The 27,034-nt window shown below is 38.3% G+C and overlaps 1 protein-coding gene across 2 annotated transcripts; it reads right to left on the bottom strand.

Annotated features, from left to right (window-relative positions):
• Window positions 1–26,983, bottom strand: LOC149846900 (uncharacterized). 2 transcript variants are annotated; one of them, XM_089996647.1, is made up of 10 exons: window positions 26,601–26,983; window positions 16,085–16,128; window positions 15,264–15,390; window positions 13,736–13,868; window positions 8,886–9,493; window positions 5,198–5,531; window positions 4,353–4,614; window positions 3,218–3,316; window positions 2,165–2,614; window positions 1–498 (listed from the first exon to the last, which is right to left on the bottom strand). In XM_089996647.1, the coding sequence occupies exons 1-10, from the start codon at window positions 26,788–26,790 to the stop codon at window positions 172–174; spliced, it is 2,574 nt and encodes an 857-aa protein (XP_089852773.1). In that variant the 5' UTR covers window positions 26,791–26,983; the 3' UTR covers window positions 1–171. The 2 variants fall into 2 exon arrangements, with proteins under 2 accessions (XP_089852773.1, XP_089852774.1); XM_089996648.1 differs by lacking the exon at window positions 3,218–3,316.
• Window positions 26,984–27,034: the final 51 nt, after the last annotated feature.

Genomic DNA, 27,034 nt, shown 5'->3' with positions numbered 1-27,034 from the left:
TCCACCATAAAACGGAATTTCATTCTGCTGCCATGTGCAAGCGGAGAAAAACTGCATGTAAAAGACTAAATTGGCATGCATTATCAAAATATTAAACAAGAGTTTGTGTTACAGAAAGTTTTCCATGAAGGCTCTTTTCCCCATAATCTATCGAGCGTGGATGATTGGCAGCTAGAAATTGTTGCCCCAATTCAGATGGCCGAGTTGCGGTTGCTGATATGCTCCAACCTGAGCACCAGAGGCTGCTGCAACACCACCCATTCCGGGCAATTGCTGGTGGACCAAGTGGTGTGCATTGGCCATTGCTGCTGGCTGCGAAGGATGATACATGTTTGCAAAGGGCACATGTGAAGATTGCGGAGTATTGAATGATGCATGACCCGTATGTGAGGGCACATAACCTGCATGTGGCACTTGTCCAGACAGATTATAATATGGAGAAGAATGCAAACCAGAAAGTTCTCTGGCCGTCTGAATCCAAATCTCAGAGCTCTCAGCCTGCCAGAAAACAGCCAGCGTCACATAAATCAGTCACACAATGCAAGGGAAACGAGTAAACAGGACTGAAAATACTAAAAGATGCTGTTCTCGTATGTAAACAATGACAGTATGAATACACAATGATAACAACAGTTTCCTGCTAATAGGCAACCTGGTAAAAGCAATGTCACAAACATTCGACCGCACTGGCCAAAACCCAGCAAAAGAGAAAAGACATGGATGTCAAGATCAAGGTTGTCAAACTAAGAAGCAGAAGCGAGAAAGGGAAGCAGAAGCGAGAAGCGAGGCATTTTAAAATTTGCAGGAAGCAGGAGAAGTATCAATTTCAAAGTGAAATAAGAATAAAAATGAAGCAATATGGTAACTGAAAGGAATCGAACAAGCAAATAAAAAATAAAATAAAATTGATTATTCTTATATTTCATGATTATTCATTAAAAGAGTTAAATTTTTGTTAATGATGGTTATCAATTCAGAGAAAGTACATGGGAAGTGAGTGGAAGCGTGAGAGGAAATACATGAAAAACATGAAAAGAAATGTGAGAAAAGCATATAGAAAACATAGACCATGTGTGTGGGAAGCATAGAAGAAATGTGGGCCATGAAGTTTCGGAAGCGTGCTTCCCACCTACCTAAGAAGATTCTGGTAACTCTGATCAAGATTTAACTTTCAGAAAGCACGGATACAAATTGAGACTCGACCTCTTTGGAAAGGATGACAATAACCCTCATCCTTGCCACGTCGGCACTCCCCAAGGGGACTCACACCCTATCTTGTGAGGACGCAACCAAGAACATGGGAACATTACATTTTCATTTTTAATTTTTCAAAAACAGTACGTCATAATCAAGATGGAAGATCCAGGGCACATATTCAAGATAACAAGATCAAAATATTATATGAGGATGATTTAGCTTGGACAAACCCATAATCAGGACCACAGAACAAGAAAACCAGATAACCCCACCGAAATCTCAAAGTAGACAGTCAACATCAAATATTATTATCCACGCGAACCATAGTCATATCATTATACATTAAATATCGAGAACTCATCACAAGTTCTTTAAGTAATGAATCATATAAACCACTTGAATGCACCCTAAACTAGAACTCAAAACTTCCAATATCCGAAGGACATTAAGTTGGGCCTTAAACCATGATTGATGGCCCATTCACTTCAGAAAGATCATTGCAGTTCAAAAAGGATATTATGTTTTCAGCTCAAGTCAAATGAACACAAATTTGTGATTTACATGACCATGCTAGAAATAGAGCCAGCACAATATCATTTATAGTTCTAGCATATATTAAAACAGCAGTTCCAAGCTGTAGTTCTGACCAAAGTTGGGAATCATCTATTGACGTTTTTGCACAACCTAGGTCATCTTTGGTCAATAACCCAGTAGGTTTTACAGCAACCAATTTCCAATCAAGGCACTGTAATATAGTTCAAATGATTCTTCAGTACAAGTCGTATAAACATGAGCAATAGCCTGCCATATTCTTCTTTGTCCCAGGTTGAGAAATAGCCTATGGTGGGATTTCAACCCGAGAATCCTTGTTTAAGATAGTACAACTCTAACTGGAAGCTATTTCACACATCCCAATCAAGCAAAAACTTGCCATCCAAAAAAACTAGGACATGTTAATGTACTTCACCTGTGGATTTGGAACATAGAGATTGTTCTCCTTGTACTTGATTCTGGACACATCGTCAACACCAGCAGTGCCACTTAGTGTCATTGGTGTTGTGACTGCATATCCAGCAGGGTTAGTGTAATTTCCATAGCCTATTGGACTAGCAGCAGGAATGGGCTTATACTGTGCAGGTGCATATTTCAAACCACCTGGAGCAAGGTGTGAGGTACCCCCTGGCATGATCAGGTAACTGCTGCCTGCTGGTGCATGAGGATATCCAGGGCTGCCAGAAAAGCTAGACATTGCCATAGGTGGCACATATAATGGTGATAAAAATTGTCGGTATGGAATGAAATTTGGAAATTGAGGCAAATGAACACCAGCAGGCTGTGAATACATTGGTGTCATCTGTTGCTGCGGCACTATGGCGACCGTGGATGGAGTAGCACCATTTGTATGTGAATTCAGGGTCTGAAAAAAAAAGGCAGGACTGCTTAAATAACAAAGTAGAGAGAAATTTATCATAATCCAGTCATATGCAATAAGCACAAAGACAAACAGACCAAAACCACCATAAATTTCAACAGCATTGAAAAGAATGTTCAGTTCTCCATCATCTTACAAAACCAAATAGCAAAGCCATTTTTTTACATTTTTTCATGTACTCTTCTTCTGAAAAGTACTGAATAATGAACAAAACTCAACATAAAAATCCTGGTTTGGACGTTTATGCAGAGTTAATGGAGTCCACGAATCTGCACAAAATGTTTTGGAGTGCTAGTTTACAGGTGCAACACAAAATTGTGGCCATCTGACTCCACAGCCAGGCCATCATTTTCCTTTAGAAGTGGGGGTTAACAAAGGATTATTATGCAATCCGAAGTACACATAACCAGACAACAGGAGGAGGATTGGACTAGCACATCCTTTTCTGGAGTTTCCACCATCAAACCAGCCAACAGACATTGTAAAAGAAATTGACCAAATTTTGATGGAGACTAAAAACATCCTAGTGAAAAATATGTAGGTTTTGGCAAATAATCTGCAGAACTTATGCTGACCATGGTTAATCACCTCCTGTGGCGATGCCATTCCCTGTTCTCTCACATTCTCATCCATAGCCTGTCTGAAAAATGGTGTGTCATAACCGGTTGGATGGATGTAAGCCTGATGCTGAAGAAGCAGAAAAATGAATGATGAGAAATGCTTAAGAGGAAGAAGTAAAGATTCAATTTTGACAGAAAAGCCAAAATGACTTGAAGTTGCCAAAGTAAAATGAAACATGAAGGAAAACCAGAAAAGCATGCAAACAGGGAAGGAGCATTATTTTATTGCTCACAAGAAAAAAAAGGTAACAGCAGAGACTTTACCAGGTGACACTGTTGTAAACATGATATGATTATTTCAGTCACATGATTTGCGAAAAAATAAACACACCACCATGCTGCAAGTAGCAAATTATTTCTTTTTCTCAATAAATCAGAAGAGACCCGGTTACTTCAGTTCTATACTGATTCAAAATCATAGATTGGATAAAAAAATATGGGTTCCATGAAATTGATATAATGCTCCATAAACGTAACAAATCTAATGAACAACATAAATAGATTTAGACTAATAATGGTTAATATTTCTATATGGTGGAACTGTCACCTTCAAGAGCATTTATGTGAATGCTAGCGAAAATGATGTTTAACATGGTAAACGAAAAGCTCTTACATATTCTTGAAAGCTTGCTCCCTCAAAGGCTGCTGTAGAAGCAGGAAGCTAAGTGCTACAGAAGCCCGCTTCCGAGATATTGAAGCATGCTTCCAAGAAGAACAGAATCACAATGTCCACACAATCACATATCCCACAATGCGTATTTTCATTTTTCATAGATGTACAGGTCTTTTAGGTAACTACCAAGACCATTAGACACTTAGTTTCTTATTACAACAAGATTTAAACCACTTTCTCAACAGTTTAGTTAGTTAAGCTTGAGCAATAATGATGTATCATATAGTATGACAGTTTTTGCCTTCAACTTTGGAAACCTAACTTCTTAATTGGGATCCTAGGTTCTTAGTTCGTTCTTACCATATCACATAAATTTTGAAAGTCATTGCCTCCTGCTAATAGGAGCCACATTTAAAAAAAAAAGGAAAATGAACGAATTTTGAATGAGACTAAAAATTAATGATGTATAATTTTGACAAACTAGACTGACCGGAAAACTTTGGAGATGGGAAGGATCTTGTTCTTGCAGCTCTGCTGGTCCATAGGAAGAAGAGCTGTGGCCTTGGACTAGTCCAATATTTGCATAGTTCTCCAAGTTCTGCACATTTGATGTCTCTTTTTCCTCTGGCAATAGGCATTCAGATGAAACAGGAGACGGCGAATAGGATCCAGATATACCAGGTTGATCATCCTGCGAAACTACCTGGTCACCTGAGATCCCTCCAGGATTAACCACAGCATCATCTGTTGAACTGCACAAAAGAACCAGAGTCAGTTCATTCACCAAAGACTGATATAAACTATCAGATAAGAGACACGAGAGAAGAAAGAGCTAGAGTTTAACTCAAGCTTTCTTATTCAAGTCAAACAACACAGTCACAGTATTGATCTTGCTGAGTAATTGGCAAGGGTTGTCTAAGTTGTTCTTCGAAATGGGTATTTCTTAAGAAAACATCGTGATTGAAACAATTCTCATCCCAATATATTTGTTTTACATTTTTCTATTGTACTCTGATGCTTGGAAAAAAAATGGTCAATCATCAAAGTGATTCAACAAAACAAGAAATGAGCATCTAATTGGTACAAAATATGAAAAGAAAATCAAAAAATACATTACATTGCTTGATAAAAATAATGTAAAATTACATTAAATAGAAAAAACAAGCAGCAGAGAGTTCGAGCTAGTTTTTCTTTGCAAGCATAATGGACGACCGGTCCAATCGTTCATTTTCTCATATGACTGGCCTGGTTTTGCCATACTGCTCATATGTTACACTATGGATAGAAAAGGAGAGAAATAAAGGCATATTTAATGACAATGATAGCGGCACAAACCTTTCAGAAGGTCCATCTTTTGCTTCTTCACTCTCCGTAGACTCCCGAATCCCAGGGGTGAAGATCATGTTAGCATCAAATACTGCTCCAAAGCTTCCAAATGTCAATCGTGTCAGGTCAGCCTCTGGTACCCTAAGATGATCTGGTATAATTACATGCTGATATTCACCGACATTTGTTTGTGAAAGCTTTTCTGCCAAGTGGTTAACTCCCTCTTGCTGCCTAACTAAGCTACCACTACTTGATGAAATGCTGGAAGCAGTTATCTCAACTATAGGGGTGCTAACGACTGGCTTTTGGCTCAAAAATTTAGGCTTCCATTCCATATTAGTTGCTGGCACGGAAAAATAACAAAACAAAGGCACACACAAGTCATTGTCAAGTTCTGAAAATTATGAGGATAAAATATGAAACTACCACCAGAAAATACCCACACAGATTATGTATCGACATACTCAAGGTAATGCCCTCTCTCTCAGGGTAGGGCTGGTAAATGAACAGATCAGCTCACGATTCACCACGGTTCGGCTGATCACAAGCTTCTTCGTGATCAGCTCATACAGCTGGCAACCCAAGCCACGAGCAGCTCATTTAGCTTAAACGAGTCCAGCCCGAACACATTGTTCGGCTTGGCTCAGAGTAGGTGAGCTTTATATATATATATATATATATATATATATATATATATATATATATATATATATATATATATATATATATATATATATATATATATATTGTGGAGGGGTGACAACCAATTTTCCTATAACGGTTGGGTTACATCAAGGATCTGCTTTAAACCCTTTTCTATTTGCTATAGTGATGGATGAGCTTACGAGATCAATTCAAGAAAATGTGCCACGGTGTATGTTGTTTGCTAATGATATTGTTTTGATTGATGAGTCTAGAGCTAGGGTTAATGCTAAGTTAGAATTATGGAGACGGACATTAGAAGCAAGAGGTTTTAAGTTGAGTAAGAGTAAGACAATATATGGAATGTCGGTTTAGTAAGCAACGAAGTAGTGATGGAAGTGCAGTGAAGCTTGGTGAGCAAAAAATACTGGTGGATGATTGTTTCAAATATTTGGGATCTATCATTCAAAAGTATGGAGAAATTGATGGAGATGTAAATCATAGGATAAAGGTTGGGTGGATGAAATGGAAAAGTGCAACTGGAGTGTTGTGTGATCGTAGAATGCCATTGCGGTTGAAGGGAAAGTTTTATAGGACGACTATTAGGCCCGCTTTACTATATGGTACGAAATGTTGGGCTTCCAAGAGACATCATATTCAAAAAATGAGTGTAGCTGAGATGTGTATGCTTAGATGGATGTGTGGAAATACAATAAAAGATAAGATTCAGAACGAGGAGATATGTAAGAAGGTAGGTGTTGCACCCATTGAAAATAAGATGAGAGAGAATCGTTTACGGTGGTTTGGACATATTCGAAGAAGGCCTAATGATGCTCCAGTTAGAAGGACGGAGAAATGGGAAAATATATTAGTTAAAAGAGGTCGGGGTAGGCCTAGGAAGACATGGATGGAGATGATAGGAAAGGATATGAATGCTTTGAACCTCACCGAGGACATGGCATTGGATAGAAATGATTGGAGAAGAAGGATTCATGTGGAAGACCCAGAATGATTTTCTTTTTTGGTTCATATCGCCGACCCCAATTGTTTTGGGATGAAGGCGTAGTTGTTGTTGTTGTATGTATATATATATATATATATATATATATATATATATATATATATATATATATATAAAGAGAGAAGGATGCATGAAAAATATAGATGTAAAATATGCACTACCAAGTTTAATATATAAAATATATATGCTTCAAATTTCAAGTGTAATATAGAGAAAATATATATTTCATGTATAAATAACATGAATTTTTTTTACACAAGCCAGCACATGTTAAGCTTGCCTCGTTCAGGGATGAGCCGAGCTTAAGCCCGAACATGCCCTATTCTGTTCATTCAGCTCATTTACCAGCCCTACTCTCAGGTAAGTAATTATGACACTGTCTAGAGGTTTTAACATTCCATAAATTATTTTTCATGGAACAAAAGTAGATCAATCTCTATCAAAAAAAAATCAACCAAAAGGGTGTCTGAATATGATTTTTTTATGGTGGCTAGAAAATCATAATGGGAAGGCCCAAGGCCTTATAAGTCACAACATGGATATTCGGAGCATTCCTATGTATGTCACTGCAATACTAGAAATCAAAGATAATGGTATGTCGAAATAGAAGCATCCATATTTGATTTCACAAACTTAAATGTACAAAGTTCTTTAGAATTTCCAAATACAACAAAAATCAACACTATATGACATAGATTGGCAGTCAGAATTTTAGAGAAAGAACTGTACATTTCAGGTGTTTTACACCATGTTAGTTGTCTACAATTTTTTTTTCAGCGACTCACCAAAAACCACCTAAAATTTCAGGTAGAAGAGAAAAATAAGCAAGAATCTAAATCATATTCTACTTTATTGGAGAATAAAGTTCTAAGCTGCCGATATGAAAGACAATTTTTAAAGTTCAAGGTGACTAATCACTAGAAGTGCCTTCAAAAGCTAAAATAAAACCTGGAGTTTTCCACAACTAAGTCAACACATGGGAGTTTAATATCCTTTCAGAAACTATCACAAGATGATCCATTCAATGGCTACGAAAAGGACAAACAGAACCGAGCTATGAAAACTGCAACCATAGGAACTATCTAAAGGTAAAAAGATCATATGGTCATGTCTTTGAGCCAGAACTGCTACAGGCTTGCACAGATGAAGATGGGAGCTCAACTTCTAGGTGTGCGCTTGACTTGATGTTTCATGTCATTTTTGCGACATCCTAAATGTCTTTCATAGTATGTACAACTCATGAAGAATGCATCCAGCCTAATGCGACCATACCTGAAGTCCTGAGCAGTTATTGAGTTAAAAGACCCTGTATTCTGCAGATCATTAATGCAGAATCATGATGCCAATAATGTGGTTTGGTCCTTCAGTTCTAAACAATTCTTCTGGGATTAAGTAGGTTCTCAATCAAAAGGCATACATGTCCCATAGGTCAATGCCGTTAAGCGTGAGGACTTTCCCCATCTTGTATTTGTTCAGGAGGTTGCCCCCATTTAATATAATAAGCACTTAATCATACTGTTTCAATCTTGCTACAAGGACGAACTTATATATTTTTCCTTCCATGATTGTGTATCCCATTTGCAGGTTCCTCTGAGGCTTTGCATCACCAGCGCATCATAGTGCGACACCATCACCTGCTAAGTTCCCCCACCAGGACACGACATATCTTGGTGCCACAAAAGCATAGCAACAATGGTTTGGGCACTTACAAGACACAGGGAGCACAGCACAATGGACATTGGGTTGTCTACGTTGTTCAAATTTTGAAAAAACTCAGCGTCCAGCACTACAGCATAACATTTGTATTCAGGTATTCAGTAAAAAGAAAACAGGTCAGACAAGTCTAAACTTGAAACTGTGTCAATGATGAAAAAAGTTGCCTCTTTAACAAGCTACAGTAGGCATCAAGCTGCTGTATGATCATACCTTATAAAGCACACTTTAGTTTAGCATCAAATCAACATAAGCAAGCAATTTTACTGAGATTATGGAAAGGCGAAAAAAGAAAACAAATGTAAGTTATAAAACCCATACCTTTTTGATGACCAGCATGTTGTTGATGAGCCCTGGTGCCATATTGATTGCCCACAATAGGCCGATTGACAGATAAACCAGGCAAAACAGATTTGTGTGCAGCCGGTTGACTGTATTGATCACTCTTGGCCACAGATGCAGCATTCCCAGACGATGAGCTTGTTGGTGGCATATCCTTCACCAGAATTGAAACAGAGAAGGAATTACTTGAAACAGATGAATGAGTAGCAGAGTTTTCAGATGATTGACGGTGAGCACCAACTATTCCAACTTCACGTTTAATTGTTCCAACTGTTCCAGCCAATCGAGGATTACGAGACGGAACATGAACTGGATCCTTTGATGAAGAATAAACCCCTGCCACAGAAATAGTTGTTGCCAATGATTCAGAATGTCGTTCAGAACTTAGCGTACGTCCTACTCTCAACAATGAGGTTGAGACAGATGCCCCTCTGCTTTCTGATGGCAAACGATTTCCCTTGGAACTAATATCACACACAAAATGTGAGCCAGAATCAGAAGCCCCGTGGGAGTCTTGAGATGGAATCTGGCACCCTGAGTTTCCATTGGAATCGGAGTTCTTTTGATCAGTTAATTTTCCCGGAGAGCTACAGAAAGATGAAGAAATAGAAGATGAGCATCTAAGTGCACATATGAAGAGGAATACAATCTAGTAGCAGTAATAAGTTGAAGAATAGGATAGTCCTTTGTATGGCATCCCTTCTTCATAAGAACAAATATCAGATAAAAGGAGAAAGATTTGTTTATATTCAGAAAATGTAGCTGACTGCAGTCTCCATATATGGAAACCGGATAAAAGATGAAAACAAAATGTTCATCTGCCAGAGGCATCAAACTCAAGAACCAATACCACTAGTTTGGACTTTGGACAACCTGGGAAGCCTATAGTCACCTTGCACGATTCAATTGATTACTTAACTGATAAAAGAAATAAGCTGAAACACAATTGGCCCAGCTGCTGCAGCTAAGAGCATTTGTGAGTGTTGTGTGTCTAGGTTGTCAATCTTTAAAAGGGTGCCTCTAAAATATATAATAGGGTGGGAGCATAGAGCTACATTTGAATTGGAATAGTTACAGTTAACCTGATTGAGCTAAATATTTATCCAAACAAATTCTCTAAAAAGATAAAATAAAAAGGCATAAGCTCAAAATGATGTTTTCATGTACACGAACAGTATATAGATAGGTGAGTTTGCAGGCAAACAAGGTCGCATTCAGTTGCATATAGAGGCATATGCAGGTGAGGAAATGGATTAATGCAAGCTCCCTCCCTCCCTCCCTCCCAAAGATTTGTTTAGATATTAAACAAAGTTTTTAGAGTATGTTCAGGCCATATAATCTGCAGAACAGATAACCATCAGAGAAATGATGGCTTTCAATTAATAGGCTGAGAAGATAATGATACCAAATCTCAGTTAGCAGAAGCTAGGAACACTGAGACAAGGATGAGGTTGCAAGTAGCAGAATGCCAAGTGCTCAAAGACCCCTTAAGGAAGGTAGGATCATTTGAACCAAAACGGAACCAGTATATTGGGAAGGCCGGTAAATGAATAATTGGTGGCAGGTCACAATAACCAGTCCCTTGGTTAGGATCACAAGCTGCCATAGATATGAAATAGGCAAGTTACAAAAAACGCCCAACTTTTCAGCTATTACATTCAACTGCCTGAGTTTTTCATCTTGGTACAAGGTCATAAGATCAATCAACATGCTCACTATGGTTTACTAATAAAATGAATAAAACATTCTCAATCTTCATTTTATTTACAAAAGAACATAAGATGAGTTGTTTATCAATTAATTTTTTATTATTAACAGCAGCCAAGTCATTTCATACCTTAGGCAGGTACTTGAAATGCATTAAGAAAAAGAAAGCATTTCAATGCATTAAATAGAAAATTGGGTGATTTTCCGTAAATAGGTGATAAGTTGGCAGGCTATTTGCAACCTTCCCTATGAATTATTTTGTGGAGTGCTGCTTCTAGGTTTTATGCTTTGATTCCTTAGCAGCTCTCTCTGTAAACGTGGGTGCCACTCTGGATCAGACTTGGCAATGTAAGGGGATAGAGAATCTTCACCTTCACACCAGACCAATGATCAGAGCTTCTTGACTAAAGTTTTAAAAGATGTGGTTGTTGACTAAAGTTTTAAAAGATGTGGTTCTCCAAAAAGTTCTCAAGAGGCAAGGTTTTCGAAGTTTCTCTTGGGAAACTTGATCAATGCAGAAGAGATGTAACCTGAGGTTTGAGTGGTTTTATGAAACCAAGATTCCTTTGCAAGCCTATTTTTCAAATTTTTGAATAATTTTCAGGGCACTTCCATGGAATCAGCATCACTTTGATGAACCAAACCCATCAAATTGTTGTAAAAGCTTCTCCCATGTATATTTTACACGATGGCTGCCCTGAAATGCCAATGGATGCTTTTAGATGTAAAAAAATTGGTGGCCTGGAGTGATTTTTTGTCCAACTCTTATAAAGAATATAACTTTACAGGTGTTTCTCTTCCACAGTCGTCCCAATATATCATCTCTTATAGCCATAAAAGACAATTGTCTTACGTACCCATGTCCCAAAATAGCAACTCTAAATGAGCAGCCACTAAAAATTGGCCTGACTGAATCTTGATATCCTAGCAGCATATCGTCGTACCTCTGAACATTTGAGATAAATACCAGGTCATAAGTAGTGGGAATAATTTAGCAATTCGTGCTATTTAGCTGTAACTTCTGAAGACAAACAGGGAGATATTTTTCATGCATTATGATGACAAGCCTAATATATCATTTAGCCTTGATAATTCCACTTGCAACATATTTTTTTGTTAAGCAGAAACTATACTTTTATTGGAAGTGTGGTAAATGGAAGGGATTGAAGAAAAAGAGTCCTAGCAAACAGGAAAGATTGTTTTTATTTATAACCCGAAGAAACCATGCCTGGCACGAAGACCTGGTTGTGCTGGCTCAGCCTGCCATACCAATGGTCACCGTGCCGGCAGCGTAAAACTCCGAGGCTAGGACCCCTGCCCCCAGGGCCTATGCTACGTGTTGGCTTGCGCAGAGGGGCAACACCCATGGGAATCAAACCTTAACTGCCTGTCTAGCAGCCAAGGCCCCACCCCACTACGCCAACCCCCCTTGGGGCAACAGGAAAGATATAATTCAACAAAAAAGTTAATGTGACCAAAAAGCACATCCATGGCAAAGTCATTTTGTTTGAAGCTAAAGAAGCACATGAAACCCTATGGAAGTCAAACTAAATTACAGTCTTCAGGGTTTTGCCATTAGCTAGGGCCTCTTCAATCTTGTAAAAAGTACCTAACAATAAATTGAAAATGGTTCTCATCATCTCGTATCATGTGCTGATGACTCATTCCTTAACTGCAGCACAATTATATACTATTGCTAATCATTGGCAATGTTATGATGCTTCATTATCTTTTTTGACAATGTGAAATGTTACATTCTATGTCACAGGGATTCGGCCAACCAGGTGCCGCACCCGCATCGATGCGGGTGCGGCACCCGGTGCGGTCAACCCGACCCTGGGTGTGGTCAACACACCGCACCAAGGGTCATATTCATCCAAATTTTAGACTTAAAAAAATATTGCCTGATGAAATGGGCTTGAGCTTAAGGATTAGAGCAAAACTGTTTTGCCCTCTTTCTTGTCTTCCAAGTTTCGACGCTGCTGAGCTGCGACACACCGATGCCTGCTACCGTCCGGCGAGCGCGAACTCAGTCTCCATCTCCAAGGTACATTATTCTCTCCTTCAATCTATCTCTCAATCTCACTCTCCACTCATCTCAATCTCTCGGCTACCTCTCTCTCTGAGAACACCAACCATCAATCCTCCTCGTTGGCCTCATTCTCCGCAATGTTGAAGTACCTCATCTCATAGACACTCCGGTCTCTGTTGGATGCAATCACATGCAACCAATCTCTTACATTGTGTTTCTTCAAGTACTTTGTCAAAATAGGAACCAGAAGCTACCACTATCATGTATTGAAACCAAATGCACTGACCATGCTATATCTCTTACAATTCTTTTGCTAGACTGTTCCGTTTTAATTTGGGCAATGCACACTAAGATATAGGGCATTGCCCAGGGTTGTTTGCATCAGACCCGTGAAGGTCAGCTTGCAATTCTTGTGGTTTGACAGAATTGCACACACACATGCAACTCTATTTCCCAAAATTTGCAAAGAATATGTTAGATTTATTTCATTTTTCATGAATGTATTTTTCTTCCTTCTTCCAAGAGAAAGATCTTTATTTTTGCTTCATTTTTTTCAAGTCTTGGATACGTTTTTTGTCTATTGAAAGTAATCAGAAGTAGGATACTTTTTCAAGTTTCAACACAAGACTCAAAAGTAATGAATAGAATAGAATTGTAGATTGTTAATTTGATTTATTGCATGCATGATGATGAATTGATTTGATGATATTGTGATAATTGTTTTTTATTTCATTAGTGTTATTGTTGTTAACTGTTAAAACTTAAAAGTTATATATATATATATATTTATTTATTTTATTTTTGCCGCACCCAAGTTTTTTAAAAGTGCCGCACCCCCGCACCCATGTGACATAGGTTACATTACGTAAAAGATTTATACTTTTCCATCTGTGAAAGCCTAAACTAGCTAGCAAATAAACTCTTCGTTCACAAACTTAGACTTGATAAATGTACAACCTTAAATTTGAAAAGTATCAGAATTGAAATGTAACATTCGAAAATTATCACAGACTTAACTATAAAAGATAGCCATAAGCCAATAACTGCATTACGCACAGCATAAGCATATTATTGAAAAGCAAATATTTACCTCAGTTTGGAATTATCTGAAGACGGTTTCTCATTTTTTACAGCAGGCAAATGTGATGCAGTAGATCTGTTTTCCTTATTTGAGTTTTGATTGAGTCTATTATCTTGTACCACACGGAACTCTTGATTCACCCCTGCATTGTAGCATGTTATCATCAAAAAGTAAAAAATTTAAATATTAAAACCCATCATAAGCATACGAAATAACAATGTTCAACCTAGGGCATAAGAACAGTAGCACCAAATGTCATGTTGAATCAATCCTCAAGATTAAATAATAATAATAATAAGCAATTCAAATCAAATAGAGTACATTCATACAGAGAGAAAAAAAAAGTTAACCCATTAAATTCTATCTCAAGATTAAGTCTTTCTTCAAGTGACACATGGGTATCAATACAAACTGCAACTAGATTATTTACAAACAGCAAAAATATCCACCAAATCTTGAACATTAGTTTCCAGCACAAAAAACTTTCCAACATGTTCAGCATTTTGGTTTCTCAAGGTGCTTACTGGGGAGGAATGTCCAGTCTTTGTTTCTTCCATATTTTCATTTCTTATTTCTTATTTTCTTTCCCTAGTAATAAATATTGCATCAAAACTTTTGCATAATTAGATAAAAACCATTGATGGTGATAGTTATTGCAAAGCATCAACCTTGGATTCAAAAGATTCTGGTAAATATATTAAAGTCATACACTTGCATGTACAGACAGGCCATTAGTCACCGATATCGCCAATATTTTGAAAATATAGGGTAAGCCAAAATTACCGGCAATATATCGTCATGCTGTCAAAATAACACCAGAATTCAAAATCTTGCAACAGTATCATGATATTTAAGCAATATTTTGGGGAACATCTTATGTTTTTGTATTTTAAGCCTACTTTTTCTATTTTTTGTGTCTTTTATTTTAAAACTTGTTTCTTTATAGTTTTGCAAGAAAAATGATACGAGAATTATTATTTTATTATCTTTTTATTATTTATATTTTTTAAACATTTAAACTTACAAGCTTTCCCCGAAAAAAATCAATTATTGACAAAAAACTCTGAGAAAAACCCCTCAACAAGAAATTGCCTTGAACCATATAGGTGACTATGATACAGGCACACACACACAAGCCTACCCAAGACCAAGTCAAGCTCAGAAAGCCTTGCAACTCATTAACTCCTTAAACATAACAAGCTCACGTCAACCTCAAAAGAAGCTCATTTCATTAGCCCAAAGACCCTGAAGCAAGCTCAATAATGAACTGAATCAAGCCGAGTTATCATTATCTTGGTTCATCTACCAGCCTACCTCCACCCATTAGTGAATATATTAAGTTTTCATAATAGAAAAAGAATCAGTTAAATGTACAACTGCTAAAGGCATGAACAAGAATGTAACAGATTCAATGTAACCTACGTTCAGTGCAATCAGCAGTCAATTATCAAATCCATAAAGATAATTCTCTAAATGACGAAGAACACAGCAACCATCAACATAACCATAATAACCTTGACCCTGGTTTGCTCATTACCCGGCACACTAGTTCGAGCAAAGCTGCCTCTCCGATTATTCCGATCCCACTGTGTATGAAACCAAACACCTTGTACAGTGGGCTCTGGTCGCTTTCTTGTTTCTGTAGGACCCTTTTGAATTGTATTCTGAGTCGACAAATAAACAAGATAAGCATCTCAACATATATGCATGTACATATGATTCATATAAATATGACATAACTAACATTAGTTAACCAATTCAAAGGTTTAGATAAAATTAGAATGGTATGTGTAAACTTACAGCATATATGGGTATATACACAAATCATATAGATATGAAAATTTTAAGTAAAATACAGATGCAATAATAATTGATCACCCATTCAATAAGAACTATTCACATGGAGGCCCTAGACCATAGTTGGCAAACTCGTAACTCGGAGTCGGATTGCCCAACCCTTGACTCGGGAGTCAGCGGGTCGACTCGGTAACTTGGACAAGTTAGGACTATACATTTTCTAGTGTTAAGATATGAAAAAATCAAAATTCATATTGTATAATCACTAAATTTAGCACATGACATCAATGACTAAGCTAATATAAGTATTCAACTAAACATACTTGTTAATATTTATGATTTAAAAACATATAATTCTTTATAACAAGTATTCTTTTATGGGAATTATGCATTAAAAATGCATGAAAAAAACATTGTTTTTGCATGTGGATTGGCAGTTCTGAATCGTGACCCAGTTGGTGTCCGATCCGGGTTGACTCGGGCGATTCCCGAGTCAACTGACCAGGTTTGCCAACTATGCCCTAGACTGCTAAAACTAACAAATTGGCAACAGCAAAATACCTCTTTTTTCCTATCTCGTTTCCTCTTGACTTCGTGAAAGGGATCTGTCAAACAAATTAGATAATTAATCCATGTTGGATATAGTCATTTGTAAACACATTAATTACAAAAAACAGGAACCATCAATTAATAAGCAGGAAATAGCATGGAAATTAGAAGCAGGAAGCAACAAAACTTAAAGGATCTATGTGAGGAATTATTTCAGAAGAAAAACAAGATTTGTATACAAAGTGATAGGGAAGCAAAGGAAGTAGGAAAAAATAAATAGATAGATTATATGAGCTTTATTAACACACCCACAATCACTTTATTTCAAAGAACAACATCAAAATCTACACGTGACAATCAAAAACAATAATTATGTATGCCATATTTGAGACAAAAAAAGTGAAACCATTAAAAAATAATAAAGAAATACAAGTCTACACATATTCTACAATTCCATCTACCGTACTGATGCTGGTACTTCTGGGTGTTGGTGCTGGATGATATATACATATATGCATACATACAAACATATATATAGGATATATTAAACATTTCTATGAATATTGTACACACAAGAACGCACACAACCCACCTGCACCAGTTGTGTGCACAAGCTACACCTTTACCATACCACATACCAACATCCATACCAATATGACACAGCTTCAATGTTGTCAACACGTGCAAATAAATATTATAAGATGTAAATTATAAATTTACTAGATAAAAACTTAATAAAATTATGTAAAATTTGCTTTAAAAATCCATATTCTTATATCGAGGAATCTCAATTCCATAATCCTAGGAATCACCAACGGGGCTCCGCTTGTCTGGTAGGAGCAGCTAGTGCACGTGACCTTGTGTTGGGATGTTGCAGGTTCAAAACCTAATGGTATAGTTGTATAACTGGTAGGGGTCTGCCTAACCCCAGCTTGCCTATCAAAAAATAATAATCCTAGGAATCAAAATTCCTAAATATGGGGAATCATGATTTCCATTAATAGGAATACCTAACCACTTCCTATTCATTTTTTAAACAAGTTGCCTCCAGCTTCTGAACTGGACATCTCAAGAAGTGAGCATCCCACTCCGCCTAAGTGCTTCGGATGCCTATAGCATAAATTATAAACACAATGATTAGCATAAAAGCAACCCAAACATAGAATATAAATTCACCACACTCGAGCATTAGGAGAAAAACAAACCTTCAATAACAAGTGATAACATTATGGACAGCGACCAAGAAACCCTTCCAAGTGCTTAAGACTTTCATGTCACATACCCCTTACAAACAATCACCCTGATCTATGATTATGGGGTTAAATTCCTATGCAAGAGAATCTAATGTCCTCGTAAAGATATGGTCTCAACTTCTTATAAAGCACTAGTAAATAAATAAATGACTCGAACTCATAATTCACATAATAGAGTAACACATAGGCATGAAAATGCCTTACTAGTACAACCGTGATATCATGATCTTTGAATCAGTCATGATTTGCTAATGCTCAGATAGAGCTTCACAGGTGATCAAAACAAAAGTTGGCATTTCAAATTTTCGAATGCACATGATTGGCCATGTTACTTTGTTCAGTTCAAACCCTCATGTTCCAACTGTTTCTCTAACAAATTCTTTAGTCCAAGCAACTTTCTTATGAGAACCTCAAAGAGCCATGTCTGCACTCATGCACATGTTTTCTATCTGACAGGACTCAATCACCTCAAGAGCCATAATGTCCCAAAGAACGACTGGATATACCAGCATTAGCACTTCGCCAACACATGCAAGATGAGTCAACTACCAAAGAAAAAAAAACTAAACCGTATATCCAGCAACACAACCGCATATATCTCCTTCTATGTTGCAGTCTGAAATTGGCCCTAATTTATTTTAGTGTTCTTTTGATTTCAACAGGATTTGATGTCTCGGTATTTTGCTCCAATGGAACGGATACATTGGGTTTTGATATTAGTTTGTGGTTCATTTATTTATAGAGTAGTGAGTCGGGTCAAGATCCAAGAGCTCAGCACTTGTTATAGAGCCCATACTATGAAAGATGCCCTAGGATCCATACTCCAAATCTAAGATGCCACCTCACGCCCCATGGAGGGCAATTCTAGCTTGTGTGAAAAAATCAAAGGACACATGTCATCTTCCAATTCAAACAAGGAAAGAGGATATGGGTCCCACAAGAAGGATACATGGCATACAAAGAGGGCTCCCTACGAGGGGGAAAACTTTTCTAACTTGTTAGAACACTTGGCTCATGAAGGAAGGAAAAAAGAAAAGTGGCTAAATTAGAGGAGTCACAAAGTCAACATTCAGAGGCCACATAGTGAAAGAGAAATGAGAGAAAGAAAGGGAAAGAAGAGGGCGCTACCTACTTTTCAAAATTGAGGGAACTATAATGAAATGGTGGTCTTCAACAAATGCACGAATAACTCACAAACAAGTGTCTATTGGAGACACTACAAGCATGACCCTTGAAAGGGTATAAAAGGAAGAACACTTGAAAAATAAATAATACTTTATTCATGAACAAAATGCTTAAGAAGCATAGTAATTTACATTGAAGGGGTTCACCCCTATATATATACAAAAAAAGTGGAAGAGAGAGGAGAGCTCATTTTGAGCTCTCCAAAAGAGACGTTGGACTGTAGTCCAACGTCTCTTATTATAGTTGTTGGACTACAGTCCAACAACATTTATTATAGTTGTTGGACTACAGTCCAACAGCTATTTGCACAGTAAGTTCCAACAGGAACTTGACTGGATCAAATATCTAGTTTCTATTGAACTAGATGCTAAAAAAGAAAATAAAGAAAAATAGAAAAAGAAAATAATAAAAGAAAATATAATAATATTAAATAATATATATATATATTACAGTTTACATTTTAACACTCCCCCTCAAACTTACGGTACAATGAACGAAAGTTTGTCTAAGAGTAAGTGAAATATGGGAGCAGCGAGAGGCTTGGTGAAGAAGTCTGCTAATTGATATTCTGATGTAACATATGGCAGATCAATGGTTCCATGTAAGTATTTTTCTCTAACATAGTGACAGTCCATCTCAATGTGTTTAGTGCGCTCATGGAATGTCCGGTTGCCTGCAATGTAGATCGCACTTTTGTTGTCACAGCACATCTTTGAAGCTTGTGTTGCTTTAGCTCCCATATCCGCTAGCAATCGTCTGAGCCAAACAACCTCCATAGTGGTGGTTACCATGGTTTTGTATTCAGCTTCGGTGGAGGAAAGAGACTTTTTGTTGCTTCTTGCACCTCCACGAAATTAAGGTTTCACCTAGGAACACACAAAACCAGTAGTTGAATGTCTATTATTGGGATCACCTCCACAGTCAGCTTCAGTATATGCAATTAAATTTAATGAAGATGAAGCAAACAAAAAGAGTCCTCGTGAAAGAGAGGATTTTAAGTATCTAATAATATGCAAAATTGCTCCCATATGCACGGAGGTGGGAGCATGCTGAAACTGACTGATTGTATGAACCGCATGAGTTATATCTGGCCTAGTAATGGAAAGATAAGAAAGAGCTCCAACAAGTTGTCTATAAGGAGTAGGATCATCAAGAAGTTCTCCATCATCAATTTTCATTTTAACATTGACAACTTCTAGAGTGTCTACTTTCTTATCATCTGTAATTTCAGACCTGAAAACGATATCAAGAGCAAATTTAGATTGAGATATCAAATACCCCCGAGGGGAATAAGCAACTTCAATGCCTAAAAAATATCTTAATAAACCTAAGTCAGTCATTTCAAAGTGAGTTTTAAGAAGAGATTTGATATTTGCAACTCCCTGTTTGTCGCCTCCGGTGATGATCATATCGTTCACATAGAGAAGAAGAATAATGATGCCTGTATCAGATTTCTTAACAAACAAAGCAGTGTCAGTTAAACAAGGTTGAAAACCAATATCAAGCATAACATGACTAAATCGGTCATACCAGGCTTTTGGAGCCTGTTTAAGACCATAAAGAGCTTTTTCTAGACGAAGAGCTTTACCCTTAGGGATACTAATACCAGGTGGGGCTTCCATGTATACTTCTTCAACGAGATTCCCATTCAGGAAAGCATTTTTTATATCTAATTGAAAGATAGGCCATGTTCTAATGGAGGCCAAGGCTATTAAAGTTCTAACAGTGGTCATACGTGCCACAGGAGCAAATGTTTCTTCATAATCGATGTCATACTCTTGGGCATATCCTTTTGCTACTAAACGGGCCTTATATCTTTCCAGGGTCCCATCACTTTTGGTTTTGACTTTGTATACCCACCTACAGCCTATAGGTTTCTTACCTGGAGGGATATCTTGGATCGTCCAAGTATTGGCCTTTTCTAGTTCATCCAATTCTATTTTCATGGCTTCTATCCATTCTATATGATTTTTGGCTTGAGAATAGGATGATGGTTCAACATATGATTGTATTAATGTAATGGCGGCCCTATACGTGGGTGAAAAAGATTCATAAGACACAAATTTTTCTGGAGGTCTAGAGATTCTAGACGTTCTTCTAGGTGAGACTTCAGAGTATTTTTGTAATGCACATGGAAGATTTTGCTCTCTACGTCTTGAATATTGTAGACTAACATCCCTATGGATTTGCTCTTCATTATTATCATTTTCAACAACAATAGGACTTTGATCATTGTCAAGGTCACATCCAACATCACATTCATTGGATTTTGAAGTTGGATCAATTAAAAACGAGTATTCAGTGGCATCCTTGGATTTTTCAAATTTAAAGAAGCTTTCTTTTTCCAAAAAAGATACATTTCTTGACACATATAATTTGTCATTTTGAAAATTGAAACACCTGTAGCCTTTTTTATTATCAGCATATCCTAAAAAGGCACATGGGATTGCACGAGGAGAGAGTTTGTCATTTTTGTTGGTAAAAACAAAACATTTGCATCCAAAGACTCTTAATCTAGAATAATCTGAAGTTAAATTAACAAGTTTTTCTATTGGAGTTGTATTCTTTAATGAGTAAGATGTCATCTTATTAATGAAGTAGGTGGCAGTTAGGACCGCTTCAGCCCAAAAACTTTTTGGAACTTGATTTGCAATTAGCAATGTCCTAGTAGTTTCCATAATGTGTCGATGTTTGCGTTCGGCTAGGCCATTCTGCTGTGGAGTGTGTGGACATGATCTTTGATGTGTAATACCATGTAAATTGAGATAGTCTTTGAATTCGTTGGACATAAACTCTCCCCCTGAATCAGTGCGAAAAACGGAAATATCATTTTTAAACTTATTTTTAACCATTTTATGAAATATTTGAAAGTTAGCAAAAACACCATATTTATGTTTAAGAAAATAAATCCAAGTATGTTTAGAAAAGTCATCAACAAAAATGACATAATATGTAATAACCACCTTTGGAAATAACTAGTGTGGGGCCCCAAACATCCGAATGTATTAACTCAAGTGGTCGTGAGGAAACAAAAGCTCTACTAAGAAATGGTAACCTTTTCATTTTGCCAAGAATGCAGTCTTTACAAGAAAAAATTTTAGAATTACAAAATCTTTCCAAACTTGGAAAATATTGAATTTTAGACATATGAGGATGGCCAAGTCTTTTGTGCTATAAATCCAATTCTAATTTCTGAATATTATAACAAAATGCATTCTTAGGTAATTCCAAAAAGTCCATGTAATAGAGTCATCTTTCTCTATGGCCTTCCACAATCAGCTTCCCTGACTGGAGATCCTGTACCCAACAAGCATGAGAAGAGAATGATATATTACATCCATAATCAGATATTTGCGAGACAGATAAAGAGATTCAAATTAAGTTTAGGGATATATCTAACTTCTGGGATGAAAAAAAAAATGGATTTTTGAAGATTTTCAAAACATCATATTCATTTTACTTCAAGAGATGTGCCATCGGCTGTAAAAACCTTTGACACACTTGAGTTATTTTTAAGACATTCGGATAGACTATTAACATTTGGGGTCATGTGAAAAGAAGCACCAGAATCTAAAAGCCAAGGAAAGTTACCTGGACCGGAGAAAGATGCAATTGCCGCTCCAGTTGAGGCTTCGGTTGAGGAGGATACCCCTTTGAGAAGAGGTTGAAGGATTTCCATCAGTTGAGCCATAGACACAGGTGCATCTTGATCTTTTGACTCGGATTCAACAGATGCAACTCTTTTTTCTTCTCTTCTTTTTAACTTTGGACATTGAGGCCTATAGTGCCCCGGTTCATGACAATGATGACAAATAACTTTTCTTTTATCAAAGTCGCCGTTTTGCCTTCCAAAATGAGACGGCTTGTAAGTACGAGTATGATTCCCCGGTCTAGATACAGCTAAAACTAAGTCATCATCAACTTTTGGAGTACTTTTTCTAAGTCTATTTTCTTCCATAGTGAGCTCTTCTATAGTATCAACAATAGAAGGAATTTTTCCACGATGTAATAGGGCTGATTTGGTGGATTCAAACTCCGGCCTTAGACCATTCACAAATTGATAGAAATGTTCCATATCGAGTTGCTTTTGGTGAAGCTCGATATCTTCGGCACAATGCCATTTGGGCTCAAGAAGAGCCAACTCTTCCCAAAGTTCGGACAACTCATTATAATATTCTCGAATAGTTTTATCTTTTTGAGTCATTGTCCGAACTTTGTCTTGTAAATTGCATACATGTGCAATATCTTTAAGGGAATACATTTTTTTGAGGTATTCCCAAGCCTTATCGACATGCTCAAACTTAGCTAGACTAGAGCATTTTTTAATGTCTATGTTATTGATGAGCCATGACATAATTTTTGCATGCCCTATCCTCCACTCTTTCCATTTCTTTTCATAAGTGGCTAACGCCTTACTTTTCTCTTCTTCCGTTAAAGGAACCTCTTTATCACCCTCTTTCTTGGTAAGAGATAGTTTAGGTTCCAAATCGGAACCATCCACTATACCCCATAAACATTTTCCCCAAATGTGGTGCTTCATAATCGAAGCCCACATTACATAGTTAGTATCATTTAGCTTCATAGGAATGATGGTGATCTTATCATTGTCATCCATCTTTTACAAGGGTAAGAGAGGAATAAATAGGAGGAGAGAGAGAGAAAAATAAAAAGAAAAGAAAAAAAGTAGACAAGGGAATAAGAGAGGATACAAAACCAAAATTTTTTGTAACACAAGTTCGCCTTTCTTCAAACAAATCTTCTTGAGCCAAGAACAAGGTGATGAAACACCTTTTGTAAATGTGGCACGAAAATCGAGGCGAAAGCACTTCAAGATCTAAGGATTTCGTAGCTCTGATACCATGTAATGAAATGGTGGTCTTCAACAAATGCACGAATAACTCACAAACAAGTGTCTATTGGAGACACTACAAGCATGACCCTTAAAAGGGTATAAAAGGAAGAACACTTGAAAAATAAATAATATTTTATTCATGAACAAAATGCTTAAGAAGCATAGTAATTTACATTGAAGGGGTTCACCCCTATATATACAAAAAAGTGGAAGAGAGAGGAGAGCTCATTTTGAGCTCTCCAAAAGAGACTCTTATTATAGTTGTTGGACTACAGTCCAACAGCATTTATTATAGCTGTTGGACTACAGTCCAACAACATTTATTATAGCTGTTGGACTACAGTCCAACAGCTATTTGCACAGTCAAGTTCCAACAGGAACTTGACTGGATCAAATATCTAGTTTCTATTGAACTAGATGCTAAAAAAGAAAATAAAGAAAAATAGAAAAAGAAAATATAATAATATTAAATAATATATATATATATATTACAGTTTACATTTTAACAGGAACGTCTGGTTTTGACTATTGTTTATGAGGATTAAGGTTAGATTTACTTTTCAGATTGTAGCTGGACCCAACTTTAGGCCAAGCACTATAAATAGAGGCCCGGGGTTCTCTTGTTGGGGCTTTATGCTAGATTATACAACTTATGAATTAAGTTTATCTCATCTCTCTCTCTCTCTCCCTCTTCTCTCCCTGATCGTCCCCTACTCTCTCCTCTGTAACGTCTCTCTCTACTCTCACATTTTTTTTGTCTTCTCTCTCTCTTGGATGTGGCCTACTCCTTCCTAGGGATGGCAGTGGACCGGGGGAAAGCGGGGCCCCGCCTCGCCCCGTTTGGACCGGGGATGGAGGGCATGAAATGGGGATGGAGGCGGGGATGAAGGTTAAAATTCATCCCTGTGCGGGGATGGAGGCGGGGATGGACTGGCATGTTCCCCCGCCCCGCCCCATCCCCGTCCCGGCCCCGCCCCGCCGCGCCCCATCCCCATCCCCATCCCCATCCCCATCCCCATCCCCATCCCCATCCCCGCCCCGTCCCATCCCATCCCCTTTATATTTTCTCTTATTGTTTACTAACCCTAACTCCCTAAGTTCCTAAATCCTAACCCTGGAGTCGGGCCGTCGCCTCTTTCCCTTTCGGCTTCCCCATCTGCATTATCGTTGGAGTCGGGCCGTCGCCGACACCGACCACCGTTTGCCGACACCGACCACCGTTTGCCGACACCGACCACCGTCGGCCGACGCCATCTCTCCCTCCTTCCATCTCTATCGTTGCCTCCCCAAGCCTCTCTCTCTCTCACGCGTGCGACGGAGGAGAGTTTTTCACAACACCTCACCGTCTTCAATGCCTTGATCTCGGTTTGCTGTCATATTGCAGTCCCTCTTTCTTGCTGGAGGACTTGGATTTTTTGTCATATTGTTGTTATTCCATCTCTGGTATTCTCTCCCTCTCTCTCTGATGGTTTAATGGGTTCTCAAATTGGAGTACCATTTGGGTTGTTCTGATGCTAACAGTAGTCATATTTGAAACCCAAATTTGGTCCTTTATGGTTGCCATTGAAGATGATTGATCTGTTTTCATTATTGATTTTCTGTTATGAATATAAATTTTATCGGCTTGGTTTTTTTTCATAAACTTGAATTGTAAGTGGATAATGCTTTGTGTTTGTCATCATTTTTGCGTATATATCAATAGTGTCTCTATTTTTCTATCAAATTTAGAGGAATGTGACTGTTTGGTTGCCCATTATGAGGATTTTCTATGATTCTACTATCAGTAATCGCATGAAGTGGGTATTCTTGTGAATGGTGATGACTATATGATTTTAATAGGAAACTTAGAAGTATCAGAGCTATCAGAATTTTATTCTGAATATTTCATAAGTCTTCATTAAATTTTTGTTGTTAAGTTGTTTTAGCTTTGTTTGCCCTTAGCACTACCATGTTTGCTATTCTTCACTCTTGCCAGCAACCATCATTCGACCATCACCACAGGCTCTGGCGGGGTGGGGCGGGGACCGGACCGGGCGGGGCGGGCAGGAATTAGAATGTTGAGACGGGGCGGGGGTGGAGGTCCAAAGTCTCCCCCGTCACGGGGGTGGACCGGGGATGAAGGTTACATTTTAGAGACAGGGCGGGGGTGGAGACCTTGTCCCCCGCCCCGCCCCGCCCCGGTCCACTGCCATCCCTACTCCTTCCTAGAGGCCGGGTTGCCTCTCTCCAAGGGCTCAAGTCCTTCACGCACTCTGTCTCCGAGAACGGAGTCATACTGCATCGCGGAATCCGACGTCAGTACCATCAACATGGTTTTGTTGATCTGTCTCCATCCCTGGTGTCTGAGACCTCCCTAATAGTATTTCATTTCTTAGGAGTAGCCTATAGCCTTCTCATACCTCGTTGAGCAGTAGGAACCCAAACCGCATCTGGTAGAGCGGTGCAGTCCTAATCCATGGACTGTTTCACATATCTGACCTCCCAGAACGTGTCCAAACCTTTCACAAGTGTGTTCAACCCTGTACATGTCCATTAGACCCACTGGAACTGTTCCCAGACTTAGGAACCTGCAACAACAGAATCCACTCATCCAACGTTTTAGCCCACGGATCTACCTAGAGGCAACCCATAACGAACTGGTCCCAATATCAAATTTGTGTGCGTAAAATTGGGGTCATAAAATTTGATGCCATAAGCCACACTCAAGAGTAAACTTATGATCGTATTGTACATATCAACAGATTAAAACAGCCGCTTTGCAAAAATCCTCCACGAATGACATCTTTTCCAGAGAATAAGCACAACCAGCATGGGATAAGCTCGCGAAGGGAGGTAAAATAATTTGGCAATATCAACAGGCATCAAGAAACACCCAGAAAAGAAAAACAAAAATCTTCTACGAAACACCAAACTACACCGTAGAACCCCACCTCAAGATTCAATATTGCCGCCAAAAAAAACCTTGAACCCTAGCAGCTTCGAACTCAACCCCTAGACAACGCCCGAAAAGAAGCAACACAAAGAACCAAGAACCCCAAAAATTCCAAAGCGTAATACCGCACTAAGATAAACCCTAGAAACGATAGACTAACCTCAAATGAAAAAAAAAAAAAAAACGAATCCAAACGCCCGAAGAAACAAAAGAAACCGAGAACCAAAGAAATTCAATGCGCGATAAAGGAACAAAAAGGAAAGGGAGGGGAAGGAAGAAAAGAGCGAGAGAAACCCGGGGCCGGACCTTGAGTCAAGAGCTTCTGGGCGGTCTCGTTGGGATCCATGTTGGACTCCTTCAGCATCAAGTAGATGTCATGATCGGAGTGGTTGCCGACGATCTCCTTTATGGATTGGATGGTCTTGCGGACGCGGGCGGGAAGGGTTTGAGCGGCGACATCCGACCTGTTGGAGGCGGCGGCCGCCGGAAGGAACATCGCCGACTCTGAATATAGGGGAAGGGGTTTCGCGGGCCGGATCGCTTGCCGGAGGGTGGGAAGGAATGAGAGAGAACACCCGGGAAGGGAAGGTCTTTGAAATGTAAAAAGGGGAAAAAGCGGCTTCGCCGACCAAAGAGAGAGAGAGAAGAAACGGCCGAAAGAGAGAAACTTGTGCAGTCGGAGTGGAAAACAAGAAGGGTTTTGGAGAAATATCTACCTTCTTCCTTTTTTATTTCTTTTT

The sequence above is a fragment of the Nuphar pumila genome, chromosome 2 (assembly GCF_984573655.1).
Source record: "Nuphar pumila chromosome 2, dmNupPumi1.hap1.1, whole genome shotgun sequence".
In the NCBI taxonomy this organism is placed as follows: Eukaryota; Viridiplantae; Streptophyta; class Magnoliopsida; order Nymphaeales; family Nymphaeaceae; genus Nuphar; species Nuphar pumila.
This window is presented reverse-complemented; position numbering and strand designations above follow the sequence as displayed.

What these genes read in the sequence shown, in the direction of transcription:
- LOC149846900 (XM_089996647.1), bottom strand. Translation starts at nt 26,790, where the DNA reads ATGTTCCTTCCGGCGGCCGCCGCCTCCAACAGGTCGGATGTCGCCGCT. An exon ending in CCCATCTCCAAAGTTTTCCG is followed by an intron (nt 3,317 to 4,352) that starts GTCAGTCTAGTT and finishes CTGCTTCTTCAG; the next exon opens with CATCAGGCTTACATCCATCC. An exon ending in GAATGGCATCGCCACAGGAG is followed by an intron (nt 2,615 to 3,217) that starts GTGATTAACCAT and finishes TTTTTTTTTCAG; the next exon opens with ACCCTGAATTCACATACAAA.